At 39.7% G+C, this 21,677-nt stretch overlaps 1 protein-coding gene across 1 annotated transcript in view; it reads right to left on the bottom strand.

Moving 5' to 3' along the window:
* Positions 1–991: 991 nt before the first annotated feature.
* The window catches only part of PLPPR4 (phospholipid phosphatase related 4), a 102,397-nt gene continuing 81,711 nt past the window's right edge, over positions 992–21,677 (bottom strand). The window contains exons 4-7 of the mRNA XM_088443951.1: positions 21,406–21,601; positions 16,222–16,279; positions 7,987–8,160; positions 992–4,809 (exon numbers count right to left, since the gene is read on the bottom strand). Coding sequence (XP_088300077.1) covers positions 3,466–4,809; positions 7,987–8,160; positions 16,222–16,279; positions 21,406–21,601 — 1,772 coding nt within the window. The 3' untranslated portion in view covers positions 992–3,465. The remainder of the gene's footprint in view (positions 4,810–7,986; positions 8,161–16,221; positions 16,280–21,405; positions 21,602–21,677) is intronic.

Here is a 21,677-nt window from a genome sequence, read left to right as displayed (position 1 = left end):
TATTAGTATGGATGCATGGCTCTTAATTCGTGTGGGTGCATGTCTATTAGTGTGGGTGCATGGCTCTTTATTAGTGTGAGTGCATGTCTTTATAAGTGTGGGTGCATGGCTCTTTATTAGTGTGTCTTTATTAGTGTTGGTGCATGTCTTTATTAGTATGGGTGCATGGCTCTTTTTTAGTGTGGGTGCATGTCTATTAGTCTGGGTGCATGGCTCTTTATTAGTGTGGGTGCATTTCTTTTCGTAATGCACATCTTTTATTTTTTTTTTATGCAATTTGCACTTCTTATGACATTGGAGCTAGGAAAGGGTTGTCGTGGGAGCGTAGACATGGCCAAAGTGCAGTAGGGGTATGTCACGATGGGCAGTGCAAAGATTTACCAGCACCAGTTTGCAGTGAATGGACAGCGCATACTCAAACACTGATACAAGTTAAAAGCTGATGATGATGACAGCCGCAGACTGCGCCTAATTCGTCAAATGTTTTCTACCCTGTATGGGAATGTTGATTTGTGTTGTCTGCAAAAATAATGAAATTTTATGTTTGTGTCTTGAATATGTAGTAAAATGACTATCCATTTTACATTTGCGTTGGCGCACAACTCTGAATGAAGTCCTGAATGTACAGACAGATGTCTGTGAGATTTATGCATTAATTCTGATTATGAAAAACTTAGGGGTAAATTTACTAAAGGTTGATTTTAACTGACTAAAAACCAATTAACAGCGATATTGTGTTTCAGTGTCTAAATCACACATTTACTAACAGATAAAAATCATAATTGAAACACAACATCGCTGTCGATCAATCTAGATCGATTTCTAGCCGACTAAAAATTGACCTTTAGTAAATTTACCCCTTACACTCAAGAGACAAAAACAAACAATTAACAAATCTAATCAAACATATTCAGCTTCAAAGTATTATAGTGTAATAGTTTTACCCCATCAAATTCCATTTTGTGATTTTACAGATGGGAGCACGAAAATATATTGTAGATTGTATCTTTATTTTTTTGTGATGTTTTACACAATAAACTCACACAGTAGCATTGATAAAATACATTTATAGCAATTTACAAATTTTTCAATTTTGAAAACATTTGCATAACATTTTATTAAACACAATACTTTACATACAGGTCTTCTCGTTGAAAAACATAGTCATATTTTATAGTCTTTATTCAGTAAAGCACAGCCTCACAAAGAAATTAGTGCCCCTTTAGTAAGAAAATTAGAAATTTAAAAAGATGTCATCTGATACTTGTTTGTTTTGAAATTAAGGTATTAGTATAATGTAAACAAATGTGACATTTACAAAAGGCATTTTATCTTATCAAATATTCATGCAGGTGTCTATTTGAAACAACTGAATTTTTTTATTGACGTTTCACAATATCCTATTTTTATATTATTTTTCTTCCACTATAAAAAAAAAAAAGAAAAAAAAAGAAAAGTAGATTTTGGCACTTTAAGTATAAAATGATTTACATGAACAAAGTCCATGTAAAGAGCACAGTTTCAGGGATTACTGAAACAATCAGAAATCATGTTTAAGACTTTGGAAAGTTCGAGTAGAAAAAAGCCACATACCTGATACACTGTACTGAGATGTAAATTTTCTCAAATTATATTTTAGAATATCCTTACAAACCACTGTCAAAAAAGGGATCATTAATAAGATGAATGTATAAAGTATTTCACTGTATTTAGAATCGAACACGGGTGTCAAATTAATTTTGATCTTGCACCATTTATACCCAGGAGCAAACGCAGGATTTTCATAAGGGTGTTTCCATATGCTTAATTTTAGAGTGTGGCCAGGCCATGGAATCAGCACAATTAGCACTTAACAAGCGATAGTTTGGTCTGGTGTGCTAATTAACTGCTCAGTTCCACAAATACAGCCGGCTTGATAGGAAAAGCTGCTATCACTGGGCATGCACAGCAGTACAGTTCTACCCCTTATACTGCATGCTGTGGCCACAATATACAATATAGCTATTGTGGTCATGGTTTGAGCTCTGGCATGGAGGGGGTTTCCAGGCAACTGGAAACACTCCCTGCATTTGCCTATCATGCGTATTCATTCATTATTTAACAGTGACAATTTTAAGGAAAATTCAGTTCCTTCATAGACAATTTTCTTACTCCTACCAACCCATGTGTATGCTATAGATGGCAAAAGTTCCTAATTAAGGGGCATTTTGATTTGTAAGCCCATCCTGTGAGACAGTGTTTGATAATAAAATATGTTTTAAAAAATTAGAGGAACCATTTGTTTCCAGTAGAACCTTTTGGGTATAATAATGCTCACACAACAATCACCACACTGAACAGGCTTTCCATTTGACAAAAGTAGCCATATTTGTCAGAGATCACTGACCTTTCTCATGTGGCTTCCACATTTTCCTCTGTATAGACTGCCTCCGTCAACATGTGCTACCAATTTTATTACAACTCTGTATGCATCTTTTAAGAATATTTTTGCTCAGAAAATAAAATCTCTTCATCACTTTCCATAACTTGGTCCGGCAGTGTTCTATATAAAATATATTAGTTCATGTCAAGAAACCAATGAACCTTGAAAGCTTATGCCTACGTCTCAAAAACATTGAACCCTGTGTTTATGAGATTATGAAAAGAGGAACAATCATGGAAAGTGGCAAGACATCCACAGTGCATGAATGTCTCCACTACTGAGCACCTTTTCTCGAGTACAATCTGCATTTTTAATAATAATAAGCAGGTTATAGAAAAACTAACCAATAAAATAAAACAATTATACCATTTTAAGTGAATTACACCCACGCTTTGTCAAAGTAAACCGTGAGGACAGGTCTGCACAAAATTATGGCAAGTCAAGTGTGATAATTCCACAATAATAGAGCTGAATGTCGTATTCTGTACAAAGGCGTTCATTACCGCCCTAGCAGAAGCAACTGAACGGTCAAAAGAACTACATATTAACTGTATTATGTACTTGTGCAGATTTGCTATCTAGATTTAACACCTCTTAACATCTTAGTGCATATCTGCAAATTTATATATATTTTACATTAGATATAAATCTTTGCTATTTTTGTGGTGGAAACAATAAATTTGTAGATTAAGAAACATCGAAATTGGCACATTCATGAAATAAAGTGTCTAAGTACCATTGTTCTGTTTCTAACTATATCTCTACTTTTTAAAGTCATTTGTGTTTAAAGAAACTGATTGTATGATGCTTTTATTCCTTCACATTGGTTTGATTTTTTTGCATTGTGCTTTTATTTTGTCCCTTTCTGCACAAGTTTAGGTTTCATTGTCTACATCAGTAAAGTTTAACCACAGACCATCTGAGCATTTATAATTTTGGCACGTGTAAGAACATTTTCTGCTTTATCTCCAAACTAATAAGAGCACAAGCATTATCAAATTTAATTGACTCGGTATAAACCAATGGGAACATTGCTTATTGTTTCACTCTTTGTAGGTGCGTGTTGGTGATGTTCCTTTGTAGAAGATATTCCGAGTGCTTTCTGGGCTGTTACTCCTCTCTGGGATCAAAATGATGTTGCCTTTTCTTCTTAGAGTAGAGTCACGACTTGATGAAATGGATACAGTCTCTGAGCCAATTTCACTGCCTTCTACAGGTGTCACTCGTATTGTGGTTATTCCATGAAGAAGGTGGTCATTGTCAATATTGCTTCTTTTTCTGTCAACAGTTCCAAAAGTGTCTTTTAGTGACTCACAGCTTTCAGAGTCTCTGTTGAGGTCATTCAGCTCATAAGCTTGACGCAAACTTCCTTTCTCAGGAGCTTTCCACTTCCATGATCCGCTTCCTTCCCCTTCTAAAGGCATCTGGATAATTGGCCTGTTGTTTTCAGGATGGGCTTCAATCCGCACAATATTTGTTGGTTCATGTTCCATAAGGGCCTTATACCTGATGGATCCAGTGCAACTGACTGTACTACCATCTGAACTTTTTGGACTACCTTGAAGCATACCTTGCTGCTTTGACATGGCTATGACCTGCATAATCCTTGGCTGACTATTACTACGGCAAGCAACACTTTTCTCTGCCACCTTAAGCCATTTTGATCTAGCAGAACTGCATTTTGGAGATGTAGTTAGAATATTTTCATGGGTTTCTTCTGGGATATGTACAAGTTGAGAGGACCCCGGTCGCGACTGTATAGACACTCTAGGTCCACCAGGAATACCTGTATTGTTGCATCCTGGCACACTACCGGGTTGTAATTTAAAGTATGGATTCCCCGGACCAATATGGTCCCCATTGACACCAACCCTCACAGGTTCAGAACTAGATCTCATTTCTATTACTCTTTGTGGTGAAAGTCCACCCTCAGTTTCAATCACCTGCAGAGACAACTTACGGCTTTCATTTTTAGTTTTCCATTGAGACAAAAGTTGCTTTGAACGGGCTGAATCCATTGATGCATGAATAGTTGCATTTCTTCTAGCTGGGTCTTCAAATGATGGAGTATGAACTCTGGGAAGAGTATTGCTAAATGTGACCATATTTTCCTTGCCCATAGGACTTCGGGGAGTTATAACTTCTACATCTGTACTTGCTCTCTTAATATTTGTCAATGAACTTGACTCTCGATTATTTCTATTCAAGATACTTTCAGAAGGATGTGAAGAGATACCGTCACTGCTACTGCCATTTTTCCCTGGTAATATCCTGCTGGCGTCTTGACTGAGGTCCGTTAATGACCTTAATGGCTCTCTGAGTGGAGGAGGAGGTTTCTGTGGAATGTTGTCTTCACTGGGCTGAAAGTTTCCAACAGCATAAAGTCCCTGCAATAGAAAATAAAGACTCTATAAGAACACTACTGTTAAAATTTGAATCTTGAAATAAGACTAACACAAATGAAAACATATAAATAATGCAAAAGTAAGAATCCATAACTGTCCCACAGAGCCCAAAAAGGACAAAAAGAATAGAAAATTAAACTATGAGGCTTTAATTTGCTCAAATTTATTGGGACTAGACGCTTTATTGTCACTGTAATTATTGCCCTCTAAGGCTCATTTTGTTAAAAATAATCAATTTGTACAGTCAAGTGTGAAAAGCCCCAGGAATCTTCAAATAATTTCACAGAACATAGCTTTATGCAGGTGCCTTTACTGCTAATGAAAGTAGAACATATAGTTTATTAAACAGTGACTTTTTACAATCGCTTTCCTTTGTTTGCAGCTTCTACCAGTTATTTATTTTGTTAATGTGTTTTATAGGTTTATCTATTTAAATTTTATTTTAATTTGTGACTTAGGACCTGATTTGGAGATGTACGCTTATGAATGCATTCGCAGTTGCTGTTGCAAAAATATGCTATTGTTGTAGCTGGCTGGAAATGTAACGAGACAGCCACCGGCGGCTTCGCTGATCCAAGCAAGTCCGTACAGATATGCAGCCACCGTCGCAGACCATTCAATAATGGTCTGCCAGAAAGTATATCTTTTGCATCTCCTATAGGACAGGTACAAATACACACTGATGACGATTTGTTGTAAACTAGGTGCATATGCAGGTGCGGAAATATAAAATTTTTTGAGTCTGTTATGCCCTATATGCTATCAACTCAGCATTAGCCCCAATTTGTTTAAAATATATCTGCACCAGAATTACTGTAAACTGTAATGGTGGGTACACACTGGGCGATATTACTGAGCAACTGCACGATTACGACATCGTAATTGTGCAATCGCTCTGTAATCGTGCACAAATCGTGCACTTTTATGTCGGAAACGACCAGCGATGCGCACTCCCGCTGGTCGTTTCCGACATTGTCCATCGCCTGAACATGCAGCACAATCTGACAACCTCGTCAGATTGCTGCATGTTGGGGAATGGGGGAGAGAGCCCGGCGCTGAACGATATCGTTAATGATGTCATTCAGCAGCTGTGCTCAATGTCATGAACGACATTGAGCACACCCTGCCGTGGACACACTACACGATATCGCTCAGGGAGCATATCGTGTAGTGTGTACGCACCATTAGTTAAAGTCAATTCTGTTTTGAAGACCACAACCAGACTTGGTATCTCCATATGTAAACACAGTAACATTTAGTAAATGGTATGCAGTGTACGGTCATAATGTTGACAAGAACATTGTTAACAATGTGTCAATTCCATCATTACTATGTCGACACCGGTAATGGGCAGCATGTTTACAGTTAGACTGCCAACAGCATCAAAATGCTTTCATTAGTACTTTACCCGGGTCGATATTGTCGTGCCGGGATTATCGTGCAACAAGAACGTATCACATTCTTAGTAAATAGCTAAATATAATATAGACATCCATGCTGATGACCTCAGGGCATATAAATTGAATTCTCTTCCGTTTTTTCTGCTTGAAATAAAAAAAATCATATCTAGGGCCTTTCACTGAATAAGTCTGTAATGGATCTATACGGCCATATTCAATTGCCGGAGAAAAGCCGAAATCAGCGAAAAGTTCTCACTGGTGACGTCATTTTGCCAGGCGAGAACTTTTCCCCGTAATCAATTGTAAAGACTTTCTGCCGGTGCGAAATGTTTGCGCCTTGTAACCAGCAGAAAAGATTCGCCCGTGAATGGATGCGGGAAAAAGTACAGAATTGGGGGTTTGGGGTGCAAAGTTGTGGGAACACCCCTGCAGCCTTGGGACAGTCCCCCAAAGGTAAACTGTGTCATAAAAAGTTAATAAAATACTTTAGCACCCCAAAAAAGTACATTAGTTTTGGGGGCAAAAAAATAAAACTAAATTTGGAGGCAAACTTAAAAACTAGTGAAATCGACTCCAGGGGGTCTCCCAAGTATGCCCAACCTGTTTTTTTGATTGAAGGTGCATACTGAAGGTGCGTTTTTTAGGATTTTTTTAAACGCACTTTAGCGGTTTTTAACCATGCTTACACCCATTTTCATATACCCCAAATTTGCAGGGACTAATTATTTTGCAAAAAAACAAAACAAAATGCTATTCTTTACCACTTGTGCAAACACGCTAAATAGCACCAATTGAGAGCATTAAAGCACCCCAAATAGCTTCAGCAGGGCTATTCAGGGGTACCCATAGTGATCCCCCATGTAAGTGCATCTATAGGGGGTGTCAGGCTGATTTCCTCATATCTGACAGTACTTTTCGCCGATAGTTTCGCCGGGACGCGTTCTCGCGTCCTTTGCAATTGAATAGGCGAAAAGCGGTCACAAGCGCAATACTTTTCCGGAGGCAAAACTGGCGATGACGGTGAAAACTGTGGCATGTGAAAAGTCAGGGACTTTTCGCCGGCAATAGAATATGGCCAATTGTGTTAGCTGCAGCCAGACCACAACCCAATAGAATTCTGGGTCCATAACAGGCTTGGATCGGTTTCCTAAATATATTATGAACAGAAAAACAGATATCTACATTGCACACAATTATTCTATTTTTATTTTTATCCATCGGTCAGTAGTAGACTCCTTAATAACAATACAGGGCTCAATGTCTATGTTTAAAGAAGCATTGTGAATGTTATTGGTGAGTATAGACTGTACAATATTTCTGTGTACAATCCTCTATCTGGAGTAAGTCTTGACAAAGGGGTTTACTAACAATACTGTGCATTGAATTATAGTGGATTATTATATGTGTTTGTGTTACCAGCAGTATCATTGTGGTTTGCTGTTGTTGTGCGCTAGTTTATAGGCTAGTGGCAAAAGGAATTAATGTACAGCTTTCTGTGCCGAGGTCTTTGCTGCATATGTCAGGTAAAGGTAAATCCTAGGGAAGGAGATGTTAGCCCAGATGTAATTTCCACATACTGAATTGCATGTATGTTATAGCTGGTGGGAGGGACTCAAATGTTTATGAATTAATACATTTCTTCTGCTAATACAATATCACACAGGCAAAACATATTAATAGTAATAGTGACTGTATGCAAATACATAGATTAAAATGTTGAAACTCGTATATAATAACATAAACCCTTATGGAAACTTACCAAGTATAAAGCTATTCCTCCACCCAAGAGAAAGCCACTGTAAACATCAATTGGATGATTTTTGTATTGAGTGATCCGAGTTAGACCACATATAATCCCACAAATTATAAAGGAGAACACAAGCAATGGTTTCAATAACTTGGAGGAATCAGTTAATGTTGCATTGAAGTACATCTGGAAAGTAAAAGAAGAAATTATATTTGAGTAAATTATATGTTAGTAATGGTATATTTGTGCAGTTGTAGAGTGGGCTTTATAGCAACTATTGTGTCTATAGATTGCATTGAATACTGGTCACTGTTTTCTATCACTTAAAAAAAAAATCATATTTGCTTGAAAACCTTGACAATAAAACTGAGGCCCTGATTCAGAGCCGGACGCTCTGACAGAGTGCTCGCTCTGAATCAGGGCCGTCCTTCTTAATTTTTAGAGTGGCCTCCTGGCCGCTCGTATAGCTGTGGGTGACCACCCACAGCTATAGTGAGCGTCCAGGAAGATGGTCAAGACCATCGCGACCATCGTGCTTGCAACGAGACCCTCTATCAGAGCCGAGAGCACTCCCACTGACATCACTTGTGATGTCAATGGGGCCGGCCCCGAATGGTAGGCGTTCCCACGGGAACGCCTCCGTCTGGGCAGCCATGCCCCCGGCACGCCCACCAAAGGGGGCGTGCTGTCACTCACCATTGACAGCACGCCCCCTTTGGTACGAGACCCGGTGTGATGGCTTGCCCGTCGCTATCCGGGTCTCGCACATGCGCATGACGGAGCCGGCTCTGTCGTGCGCATGCGCACTGGGCCAAAATCGACCCGCTTGCGAGCACTCAGCGCTCGCGAGCGGGTCTGAATAAGACCCTCAATTAATTAATTTGTTTAATTTAGCTAAGCACAGTGAGGGTCATACATTTCACATTCATATGTGTGTTTGACTATAAGGATGAAGTATAGATGAGTCCTTATAAACCTAGCGTTTATACGCCATATGGCACCAGATGCCCGGTATGACTTGGTGTTTTATTCGCATTGCAGCGAAACACCACTCACAGTGTACTAGAGATACTGGTCTGCGACTAACCGCACAGGAATTCGTTTTAAACACAAAGTCGCAGAAGAACAATGGATCTTGGTGTGAGAAAAAGCTGTGGCTGCTGCACCGTAGCACTTCGTATACAGATTCAGAATCATCAAATACAGATGTACAAATGTCGCGCATCAAATTGATCAGCGTAATCTAGCAAAGTAGTTTTGTTGTTTTAAGTATGTGCATAAGAAGCACATTTTGAGTTAGAAAGACCTGGTGTACCGAGAGGGGCTTAATATAAATAGTGTCCCACAATGGCGCTGCCCAAGGTTATCAAGTATCAGAGGCACCGTACAGAAAGTGCAAATACTCTAAATATATCTTATACTTGGGTAAGGGGTAATGGAGATTCTTTTCCCTAATTAGTTCCTTGACCAATAGTAAAACTTGAGTAGATAATATGTGAAATTCTTCAATTTTATAATCTCAAAAGATAAGAAGCAAACATAGTGCAATATTGTCTGTGATAAAGTATAACAATTATTCACATATCGCACTCACATAGGGTTAAAAATAAATCAGCTTATATCACCATCACAATGGTGTAGTCTCATAGGATCATCAGTCCTCCACAGGTGCAGCAGACCCCCTCACCCAGATGAAAAAAGATTCTAACCTCAATAGATAAAAAGTAGCAAACATAGTGCAATATTGACTGTGATAAACTATGAAATTTCTTTACACATTGCACTCACATATGTAAACATAAATCAGCATATATCACCATCACATTGGTGTGGTCTCATAGGATCATCAGCCCTCTAACGGTGCAGTAGACCACCTCTCCCGGGTGGAATTGTTAGAAGATGCTTCTGACGAAGGACGGAAGTCTTAAGCAAAAGGATATCATCTCCCTGGACACCGCTTCCTGATGAGTGGAGACTGACCTGCTAGCAGCCTTTAGTATCCGGGTATGAATGGTTTTTGCTGCTCTAACAATTCCATCTGGGAGAGGCGGTCTGCTGCACCTGTGGAGATCTGATGATCCTGTGAGACCACACCAATGTGATGGTGATATATGCTGATTTATGTTTACCTATGTGAGTGCGATGTGTAAATAAATGACAATATTGCACAATGTTTGCTTCTTCTTATCTTTTGAGGTTATAAAATTGAAGAATTTAACATGTTATCTACACACGTTTTATTATTAGTCAAGGAACTAATTAGGGAAAGTAAAAAAGAATCTCCATTACCCTGTATCTAAGTGTAAGATATATTAAGAGTATTTGTACTTTCTGTACAGTGACTCTGATACTTTATAACCTTGGGCAGCGCCATTGTGGAACACTACTTATAATAAGTGGATTATTATTGGGAGTTTTGGTGAAGGCTCTTCTGTGTTTTTCCACAGTCTGAAGCCATAAGTGTGTGCGCATTGTAGATCTATACTGTATATTGTTTCACTAATTGTACCGAGAGGGGCTGTTTGGTGCGACTGTATAGTGTATGAGGACACATCTGTATGTTACGCCTACTCTATTGATACAGCTACAAATGTGGGAATACAATACTAATTCCGCTGTGAGATATTTAATTCAGGCATAAGACATTATTGGGCTGATTTAGAGCTAGGAGCAAAAACAGATGTTGCATGCAAAATATGAACCTGAAAAAAAAACATTTTGTGCTGTACGGAAGGGAGGGTGGGATATAAAATGCACACCCCGAACTAGAAAACGGATAGGATATGGGGTGCCGACAGGCTCACAATCCCGACAGAAGGAGGTACTGTAAGTATACTCTCTTTCTCCTATGCCTACCCCTACCCCTAAACCTCCCTTTCTGCAGCCTAAACCTAACCCTCCCTCTCTAGTGCCTAAACTTAATCTCCCACCCCAGCAGCCTAAACCTAACCCTAACCCCAATACTTACTGACGGGATGCCGGCGCCGGGATTCTGACTGGTGTCGGGATTCCGGCACCAGCATACTAATCTCCGGCATCCAGACAGCCTGGATAATAACTGCATCCGTAGAAAACATCTACAACTGTAAGTACAAGAAAATATGAGAACTACATACAGTACAGTATGCAGATAAAAACTTTGTGACACCTGCAGATCCTAGAGACTCTCAGAGAAAACATCAACAATAATAAAGAAGTATTATTCAATACTCTTTAATGATATGTTAATATTTACTGCGTAAATAACCCGTTAGCTGATCACATCGTTTAACATCCTATATGTTAGAGCTTTATAAATAAAGGATAATAATAAATCTAATTATAATTCAAATTAAAAATCTAAGTACAAATTAAATTGTATTGAAAAAAAAATAATTTATTGTCAAATGCAATGTAATTGTATTATTTTATACTTCACAGGCACAATAGCTTTGAAATGCATTCATTTATGTATGCAAATTTGTTTTTCAACACCAGAATAAAAATAAACATCTTCCACTTTACATGAAGATTTCTGTTTTGTAGTCTATTCTAATTTTAAATCTATTGGTTCTCCCTGCTCTACTTGTTTCTTTTTGTTGTTGATTTAATCAAGAGAGAATCTGTCTCTAGATCATCTGTTGCCTGCTTAAAGTGTTTGAGCATTTAAAACAAATTTAGGCTGTTACAGGACTGACCACTGACTAGGTGGATGATAATAGTGGGTGGCGGAAGTGCCGTTGCTATGGAGCCCAGAGGCATAAGAGGCCTGTCTCTAGGGTCTACCTTTCCGGCTCCCTAGGCCAGCCCACATTGGCATAGATCCGGATTAAGAAGGTGTCACAGGTCCTGGCTCCCCTTTTTTATTACCCCCCCTACACTGAGTCAGTAACAGCTACCTGTGTTACACATGCATGATGGACCTATCCACCTCACACAGCACTAGGCTTGCTCTTCACTGCTGCACCCCATCGCAGCCCCTCCACCTGTGAGTTGTCAGTACTATCCCTTCATACCTCTGGAAGATGGAATCCACTGAAGCAATCTTGGTCAGGTTCCTCTGGCTGACTCAAAATGCAAGAGGTTTCCTAGCTACAGTCATCATGTACATCCCATAGGTAAGCGGACCCCTATATACACCATGTGCTTATTATTTCTATTACTTATTATTACTTTTGTAGTGCAGTCACTAGTATCAGGGCTGATATCATCGTCGGACCCCAATGATGACATGGGTGTATGGTCAATCTTGGTGGTATGGTCACGTCCCACTCTGCATATTTATCATCTATACTGATGTGCACCAATGGATGGGAGTCTTGACCTGAGCTGACCTGAGCACCCACAGTGTCTCCATTTGGCCCCTCAGACAATGTGGCATAATATGAACTGGGGACACTATAATTTGAAACACGATGTTGTACTGCACTGGGAACCTTGACAAAAACCCTGCTCCTTAAATGTCTCCGGCAACCTAAAACTGCTGGTGAATAGTTAATGTACTGTAAATGTAATATGTGCATGCAATACCTGGAGGAAATCCAATGAAGCCTCTCTATCTTTGCCATACCTCATTGCCATGTATAACTAACATGAGATGAGATTCAGAGAAAGACATTTTCAACAGAGATTTGGTTAATCTCTGCTTCTTAAATAGGCCCCCAAATTGTTATGAAATCTGTGTATAATTTCTATAAGTCTAAATACTTTAGGATAGGGGTCTGGATAATTAAATAAATAATAAAAAAATATATAATAAATTTTCATTTAGTGATAATTGCATTATTAGCTAAATACAAACATATCTAATGACTAAATGAAGTATTTAAACATTCTCCATGAATTGTTTGCAAAATCTAGCATTGAAACTTTGATCAAAAGGTAAATTTAATGGTGGTAGTAGTGGAGCACACACACGCACATATATAATATATATATATATATATATATATATATATATATATATATATATTAGGGATGTGCAGGCTCGGTTCTACTCGGTTCTGTTCGATTTTTTTTACCGAATCTTATTGGCTATCCAAAACTCGTGACAGCTGAAACCCAATAGGATTCGGTAAAAAAACCCGAACGGAACCGAGTAGTACCGAACCTGCACATCCATAATATATATATATATATATAGATGTGTCCTCACTGACAGATTGTCCGTACGCTATATGGCGTGAGACACCCAGCATGACTGAGATGCTCTGAGAGGACCCGCGTACCATACTTTTCTCTACATATTGTGCCTTAGTTGCATTGCAGATGCAGCGAAAAGCCACTGACAGTGTACCAGAGATGCTAGCCTGCGATTTTAATGGCAAAGCACAAAAGCTGCGACCACTCGCATCGGAGCTGTTTCTACACAGATTCAGACTCAGCTACATAAAATGTATAAAAGACGTCCATTTAATTGATCAGTGTAAGATAGCTGTATAGTTTAGTCACTCCTAGTTCCTTTATCCATTATTTTGAGTGGGAAAGTCACCGGGACCTTTGTGTGAGAGGGGCTACTTGATGCGACTGAAGCAACAGTAATAAGTAAGTATTGATTATCCCAAAGGTTCCCAAACGTCATCCTCAAGGCTCCCCAACAGTTCAGGTTTTAGAGATATCCATGGTTGAGCACAGGTTACTTAATTAGCACCTCAGTCAATTTGATTTAACCACCTGTGCTCAACCATGGATATCACTAAAAGCTGAACTGCTGGGGAGCCTTGAGGACCACGTTTGGGAACCTCTGGCTTAGACATCCCACTCAAAGAGCAGAAGGTACACCAACAACACTCAGGATTAGCAGCTTCCATCGGGGTAAAAGATGCATCAAGATTCAGGTTGCTGTGAAGAGCACTAATCGTTTCCTAAAATGACATTAACCTCTGGAATTTCGTTTAAAAATATAATCTTGTGCTATAAAGCTATTAAAGAGAGAGTTTAGTCTCCGGCATGCACAGAGTTAATGTGTGGGAGTGGGTAGAATATGAATGACTGCCTTCTCTGAAGAATTAATTGATAGTTAGCAGGTTTGGCTGCCTGCCTCTCCTGTATGAGCTGTTCTGTCTGTAGGAGGGAGAGCACAGTATTTTCAGCACAGTTAAAAGCTTGTCATTGTGTCAATCAATGTCTGATTTTGTACTGCTTCTAAAGTGAACATATTTCATATGCAAAAACAAAGTCTTTTCCATGATATGCAAAGATTGACTTGATATATCTGTGTAACATACACAACATACTGACATGTACTTTATGTATGATCTGGACTTATACATGTGTATACACAGTTGCTAGAGTGAGAATTTCACTCCCAGCCACCAAGCACTATCGGTAATGCATTTATCTCTACTAATAATTGTCAGGATGCTTACGGAAAAATCCCACCCAAAACTAGCTGAGAAGGATTCATGTTTGGGAATCTCCTATGCCTTCAGAGACACTCACTCTTGTCTGTCTTTACAACCAGTGCTTCTATAGGCATAACAGCCAAGACAGGTTTTAAAGTAAATGTTGCTTGGTGTAAGATTGTCAATGCAGCTGGTTTGACAAGCCATTTCCACACTGCTATGCATTGTAAGCATTGCCTGGAGATGCCAATACACCATATTTCCCAAGTTCCCATACCAATCTCTGCTAGTAGGCAGTACAAGATGGGATTGGTACACCACATGGCCAAAAGTATGTAGAAACTGCTTCTCCATAGTGTGTTTGAACATTTCAGCCACAACAGATGCATAATATCAATCAAAGAGCCATAAGAGCTATACAGTCAAACATTAGCTGTAGAATAGGTCCTACTAAAGTGATCAGTGATTGTCATAGGATGCCAAGTCTGTTTTGATGATATGTAGTTAAATTGTTAATTGCTATGTGTTGTATCCTAACTGTGTGCACGACTCGTCTATCTAAATAACATCACATGTCTGAGTGACCAGACTTAAGGTCAGACTGGTTAGACTGTTGGTACAAAACTTGTTTACATGCCTCTATAAAAAGGTCTGCGTGAGCACAAGACTGTCACTGTGTATTGGACCCTCACAGTGCTGTATTGCTGTACAGTAATTAGCCCAAGAGAGATTGATCCTTTATCATATTGACTGCTGTTTGTCTCATGTCATGTGTATCCTGTTATAATCAATAAAACCTACTCTGGTTTGGAAAAGTGTGAACTAACCTCCTTGTTCACATCCGCTATACACCTACCAACTTGTAGGCATCTGCCAATAAGTTTGTCAACTTTAAACCCACCTAGAGCAGCCATGGTCAGCTGTAAGTTCCATTATTGTGAAGTGGAACCATGTAGGAGCAACAACAGCTCAGCAGTGAAGCAAGAGGCCACACAAGTTAACAGATTGGGACCACTGAGTGCAGAAGAGTGTGGCACATAAAATTTGTTTGTTCTTCAACCCCTAAGTTCCAGTAAAGGCACATTAATGCTATGGCAGGCAATGATATTCTAGAGAGCTTTGTGGTTCCAAGGCTGTGGCAACAGTTTAGTAAGGACATTTTCTATTTTAGCATGACCCTATGCACAAAGTGAGCAAATAATAATTTGCTGAGTTTGCCAAACATCAGTGCCTCACCTCATTAATGCTCTTTTGGCTGAATGGGTGCACAGCCATATTCCATATTGTAGAGTAAAGCCTTCCCAAAAGTGTAGATTCAACAAGCACATATGGGTGTGATGTCCAGGACCCCACAAACTTTTGACCATGTAGTGTGGGTGAAAGTTTACTTACAAAAAAAAAAAATCTAATGTTGCAAGAAATCACATAGTTTTAAAGGCACCATAAGCCTCTCACCTGGCAGCATATTCACAGAACAGGATAAGAAACACTGAATGATACTTGTGTGATCCTTTAGTGATTAAACTGACATCTTCATGTTTCATCTCCCACTGCCTAATTTTGACCTTAACTTTCATTTAAATAAAATATAATGTACTGCAATGTTCTAATGTCCATTGACCCTTCACACACTTGTAAGCTCTGAATGGCAGAACAGGGAATCAATGTGCTTAAAAACCCAGAAGCTTGCACCTACGTACAGTATAAAACCCCAATAGTGTGGCACTACAAATACAGCTCTTTCCGGTGCTCGGTATATTCACTTTACATTTTCAGATACAGAATGTGACATACATTCAACCATAAGTCACAAATTTGCCATGTACAACAAATGACTTCCAAAATTATAATACACAAGTAATACCACTTAATACACTGCTGTAAGAATTGTGTATTTGTATTTAAATGAAGTTCATCTACTTACAGAAATGTAAACAGCTGCGAATGCTGCCAGGGTGGCATGTTGAGAAGGGAATGATTTTCTGCCAAGAAAAGACAAGCAAAATTATAGTGTATTTGTAAACGTTCCTTTAGAGACATAACCAATTACACTTCAAGAAGAAAGCCTTAATTAGTTTACTTTCCTATTTGAATTTTTTTAGACTTACAATTTGAAAATAATATAACTCAACCTTAAAGGACCCTTTTTCTGTGTTTTTTTTATAAAGTGCATTAGATATTGTGGTAGGATGAAGCGAGGTGGCGTTAGTGAGCCACTGACTCTGTGCTGGGATCCCCCCACACAAGTTTAAAAAGGAGTGTGCCAACACCTATGGACTGGCCTGGAGGATACAGCCCAGGTGGGGCTGTGGCAGCCAAGACAAGACAGGCCAGGAGGTCAGGATGTTAAACGAGGAGGCCAGTGGGCCAGACCTGCAAGAAGCAGACAGGACTCTGTGACTTTGTATTGTGCACAAACTAACTGCCCTCGCCAGGGCGGAAAAAGTGAGGTAGTACCCTGCATGGGGGTGAGTTAATTTGGTATTTTCTGTTTTCTTTGTGCTGACAAACATTAAAACATAAATTTATTAGTTTACACCCATACGAGCAAAATTGTATAGTCTGTGTCTTACTGAATGTTATAGGGCCATATTATAGTAGGTACTACAATGTTAGGACTTGTGTTGAGGCCATTTATGGTACAAATGTATACACAAACATGGTGGCTAAGTCATCAATGAAACTATAATCAGTACAATAACTACTATGGGGGCACATCATCTGGAAGAGGGGACTCCACTTTTCATACAAGGGTCTCTCACTTTTGTTAGAGCCAGTATGGAGAATCCATGGAAGATATATTTTTTTCCGTAGCATATGGTGATATTGTCTAGTGTTCACAAATGATCACCAGACATTATTTGTAAAGGGGCCATGTCATTTGAAAGAGGGGTCTTCCATCTGTGAAATGTGGGTGCTCCCACTTGTACAAGTGCAATTGGATTGTATTCTGTAGTTGTATTAGGGTACCCCCTTCATTCAAATGTGGGTGCCTTAGGACTTATGGAAGCCAGGTTTGGGAGATCTACCCCATCAGTGGATCGTGTAAAGATCGTGAGATGCAGCCAAATTTGGCTTTGTATGCAATAGGCGGATGGTTCTGCCCAAATTGGGATGGTTGGGAGCATGATTTATGTCCCAAATGACTCACTATAGAGAGGGGACAATGGGACTGAGTTTATTGTATGTGAAGCATTTTTTACAGTGGGCAAAAAGTGTGTAGAAATTTGCTTTGCAGCTACAGTAGAGTGAAAATGGAAAGCGCTAAATACTGTATATCAAGACCAGAACTCCGCTATTTCAGTACTGGTAAAAAGTGAATGTACTTATAGCAGCAATGCAAGTCATGCACCTAAACATGTCCTTCAAATGAAATCTTGATTTTACACTGCTCTGCATCACTAGGTACCTCTATATGCACAAAAAAAATACTCTTGTTCCACCTAACTTTTTCTAAAGGTGGCCACACACATGGCGATCTGCAAATGATCAGCCGATGTGTACGATTTGTGTATGATTTCCCTTGAAACTCTCCCCGGCAGCTCTGCACACGATCTCCACACGATCTCCACACAATATGGTGTCCAAGCTTCAAACGATCTCTCCTGCATCCAGACTTTCACAGTGCATCGTGTCCTAGATTGTCAGATCTGCCCTACTGCACGGCAGATATGATGATGCGATGTGCGACCAGAAGGGACGCGCATCGCATCGTGAGTGGGGACTCACGATTTACTCTCAATTTGGAAATATTTTACACGATCTGTCGCTCCAATGTGTCGGAATCGGCTAGATCAGGTAAAATATCGCTATGTGTGTGGCCAGCTTAAGAAATACCTGATAATTGATAGATACAGTAGCTTGCATCACTCCAATGTATCAATAACCTGTAGTAGTGTAAGTATCTACTGTGCAAATTTCAGATCCTTTACAAATTCATGTACTTTGGTGGAAATTTAGATGCACCAATGCAAATAATGGTTTGTGAAGTCACCAGAGAAGATTTGCTATTTGTAAAGTTGCTGACTATGGGACTCCCCTACTGGGGATCTTGAAGATTGAAGTCCCAGGGGCAACTGTGGGGCATGTTCACACAAATTATGTTAACAAATGTGGTGAGTCACAGCATTTTGCAGCAGGAGGTGGGGCCATGATGATATATAGTGCATTGCATCATTGCTGTTACACCACATTCACTTCACTGTTGAAGTCAGGTACACATTTGTGGGGTATGGAGAGAACGGATGTGAAAGGCCCAGACTTACATTGGGGCCTGTGGGCAAAGGTGATAGTGACTGCAAACTGCTTCTGATTTACAGTCCGCCTGTGTATCGAAAGCATTTGCCATCGGCGCCAGGTGAGACAAACTAAGATAGAGTGGACACATGCCTCAGGGGGCCTACCGGACCAGCTCTTATTTTGCTTTCATGTGTGAGCCACCCCTCTTGAATTTCAGTATAGTGCATGTGTCATTGGACAGTTCTTGTAGGTTCCTGCATGGCGACCATCGCACAGAACTCTTATTTCATAAGAATATCATGGGTGTGTCAGGCGATTTCTGTGCTTTTTAGCAATCGGATCTTTTGATTTTATACTATGACCCAAAATTCTTGATGGCAATTCAGGCAGAAAGTGAACAGGATGTAGGAGGTTTATCTGCTCACCCAGAATCCCGGGAGAGTTCCCTGGAATTCTGTATTCTCCAAGATTTTGTGCATTGCAAATATGGTACTGAGTACAGTTTGAGGTGAGAGGATGTGGGTCAATGCTTCAAATTGGGGCATTTTGCAACAAGGGGCAGGACAGTGAGGATATGAGTCACACCCCCCCACTTCTCTTTTGGACCTCTCCTATGGATCATTGAAAGTAGGCAAGAATGGGATATAGTTATATTCTAATAGTGCTTACATTAGTGTAAATAAATGTAAGCTTCACTCAGACATGAATGACAAATGTGCCTGACTAAAGATCTCTGATGTATAATGATGTGCAATATGATTAGGTACTATAAAAGTAAATATATGAATATTTTTGATTTTATCTCTATAGAACCATTGTCACTCCACTATCAAAGCTCATTGTACAGAACCAGATGAATCCATATAGATTGTTATGTGCTAGACAGTCAATTTAGACAATCAGTGGGAATACCTTTCTCTCTGAAAACATAATGTTCTCTACAGCCACACAATAACATTCAGCAACTGAGTGGTCTACATGAAACATTACCCATGAAGGATGTATTCATAAAACCCAAAGTACATAATTTACTAAAAATAACACAAACTACACTTTCGTAAAAGGGAGTATAGTCCAATTCTGGAAGAGACCACTGTCTAATGGTCTTACTGTTTTGTCTTTGTGAATATTAGTTCCTGTAGGAAGTTTTCTAAATAGAAATATAAAATGATTTACTTGGTTTTATGTTTGTTGTGTAGTTATATACAACATGTAGAATACACACAGGAGCCTATTCATCAAACGATAAATGGCCCGGTAACCATGCGGAAAATTACCAGGCCATTCATCATTAGGGGTCCTATCGGACTCCCTTGGTATTTTGCAAACTCCGAAAACTGAAAGTTTTCGGAGTTTGCTGCCGAGAACAATCGCCATCTTCAGACGGCACTTGTTCTCGGATCCCCACTCCTTCCTATGGGAAGGAGTTCTGGGGATGCAAAGATGGATCCGAGGGGGCCCCTCCGCCGCCTCCTCACCAGCTCCCCGGTGGCTGTGCGAATGCGTTACCTGAGGTCACACATGCGTTGCAGGGATGACGGGAAGCAGGTAAGTAACACAGCTAGGAAAGTTACAAAGACATATTTGTTTTTTTCTTTAGTTTTTGTTCTTCACAATAACTTTCCTATATGTGTATTGCACAAATTTTTGTGGGTGCACCACCAACCTAGTGTCATCCAGAATTTATTATATGTGATAGACCGTCATGTTGGTATTTATTAATCTGTTCTAATTCCTATATATGTTATATTTTCAATTTTTTCTTGTATTACTTGTGCGGACTCATTTCTCTATACTTCAAGTAACGCAGCTACAGAAGTAGCTGTGATACTTTCTACGGGGACAACTGCTTTCAGAGCAGTTGTCCCCTCACCGAGCAATGATGAATTTCTCCGGTGTGACGCTTCCCCCGCTGCGAGTTGGATACTAAAGTATCCCTCACAGCGAGTTCTGAACTTCATCATCGGAGGCCATACAGCCTTCGATGACAGAGTGTTGCTAACATCACTCTCTATCTGAACCTATATGAAGCATGAATATCACAAGAGTGCATTTTCAAAGAGAATAAATAACAATTATGTTGGGATGCAGAGTAAATACTGTGCCAATTTACACAACTTAAATAAATTTTGCGTTTGAGTAAAAAAGGTGATTTTGTTTATGTAAACTTGTGTGATTCTGCCACTCAAGCCTATCGGAGCCTGGAGAGGTGGGATGGGGGAGGAAAGGGGTGTCCTAATGTAGGTGAGTACAGTAAGGACATGTTTGCGGAATTTAAACCACATGCAGACCGAGACCTAGATGCATAAATGTCAGAAAATGCAGTATTACTTATAGGTGTTAAGGGGCAGGTGCAAATGCATGTTAGCACCACTGATGCTAATCAGCACTGGACAAAGGGTCTGATTCAGCATGGATCGCTATTGCAACAGCGTATGTAGATTGATCAATGGTGCATACTGCGCATACATATGCAGTGCAGTGCGCATGCGTGAGTTAGTATTGCGATATCTTTGCGATCACTCAAGCAGAATGAAAGCCATCGCAGAGTGAGTGACAGGCTGTGAGCGTTTGGGGGTGGTGACATGGGAGTGGTCGGAGAAATGTAGGCGTGCCTTTTCATTTGAATGCTTTAACATGGGCGTGCATAAATAATCCACTGAGATGGCATAGGCAGCCGTAATCGCAAAACAATCCCTGCGAGTGCACAGTGTGGCTGACATGGCTGACATTGTGTCGGTCTCAGAAACAGGCCCTCAATTGCTTAACTGCATCAGCCCCATCATTTACTAATTATATGTTACCTGCCAGATGCAGGTTTTTCATGCAAGGAGGTAAATGTACATGTGCAGCATATGTAAAACATTACCTGCCAGCATTTATGACAGCAAGGTCTTGTCCAGAGCAAATATCTTCTAGCACATATGGATTTTCTTTGCAGGATACATTTAGAGATGTGTAGTTGGGTTTGCAGACTGTCAGGAAGTAAGGGGTCTGGTAGCCAGTGGAAAGTTGGATAATATCAGTAATGAGAGCTGTAGAGCAAAGTCCAAACACATGGACACCTTGAATGGAAACCAATAGCAATAGTTAGTAAGAAATATTATGTATCAGGCATACATTACAAAATGTATATAATCA

The sequence above is a fragment of the Taudactylus pleione genome, unplaced genomic scaffold, assembly GCF_031769625.1.
Source record: "Taudactylus pleione unplaced genomic scaffold, aTauple2 ptg000341l, whole genome shotgun sequence".
Classification (NCBI taxonomy): domain Eukaryota; kingdom Metazoa; phylum Chordata; class Amphibia; order Anura; family Myobatrachidae; genus Taudactylus; species Taudactylus pleione.
The sequence above is the reverse complement of the archived record's forward strand: the minus strand, read 5'-3'. Positions and strand labels throughout refer to the sequence as shown.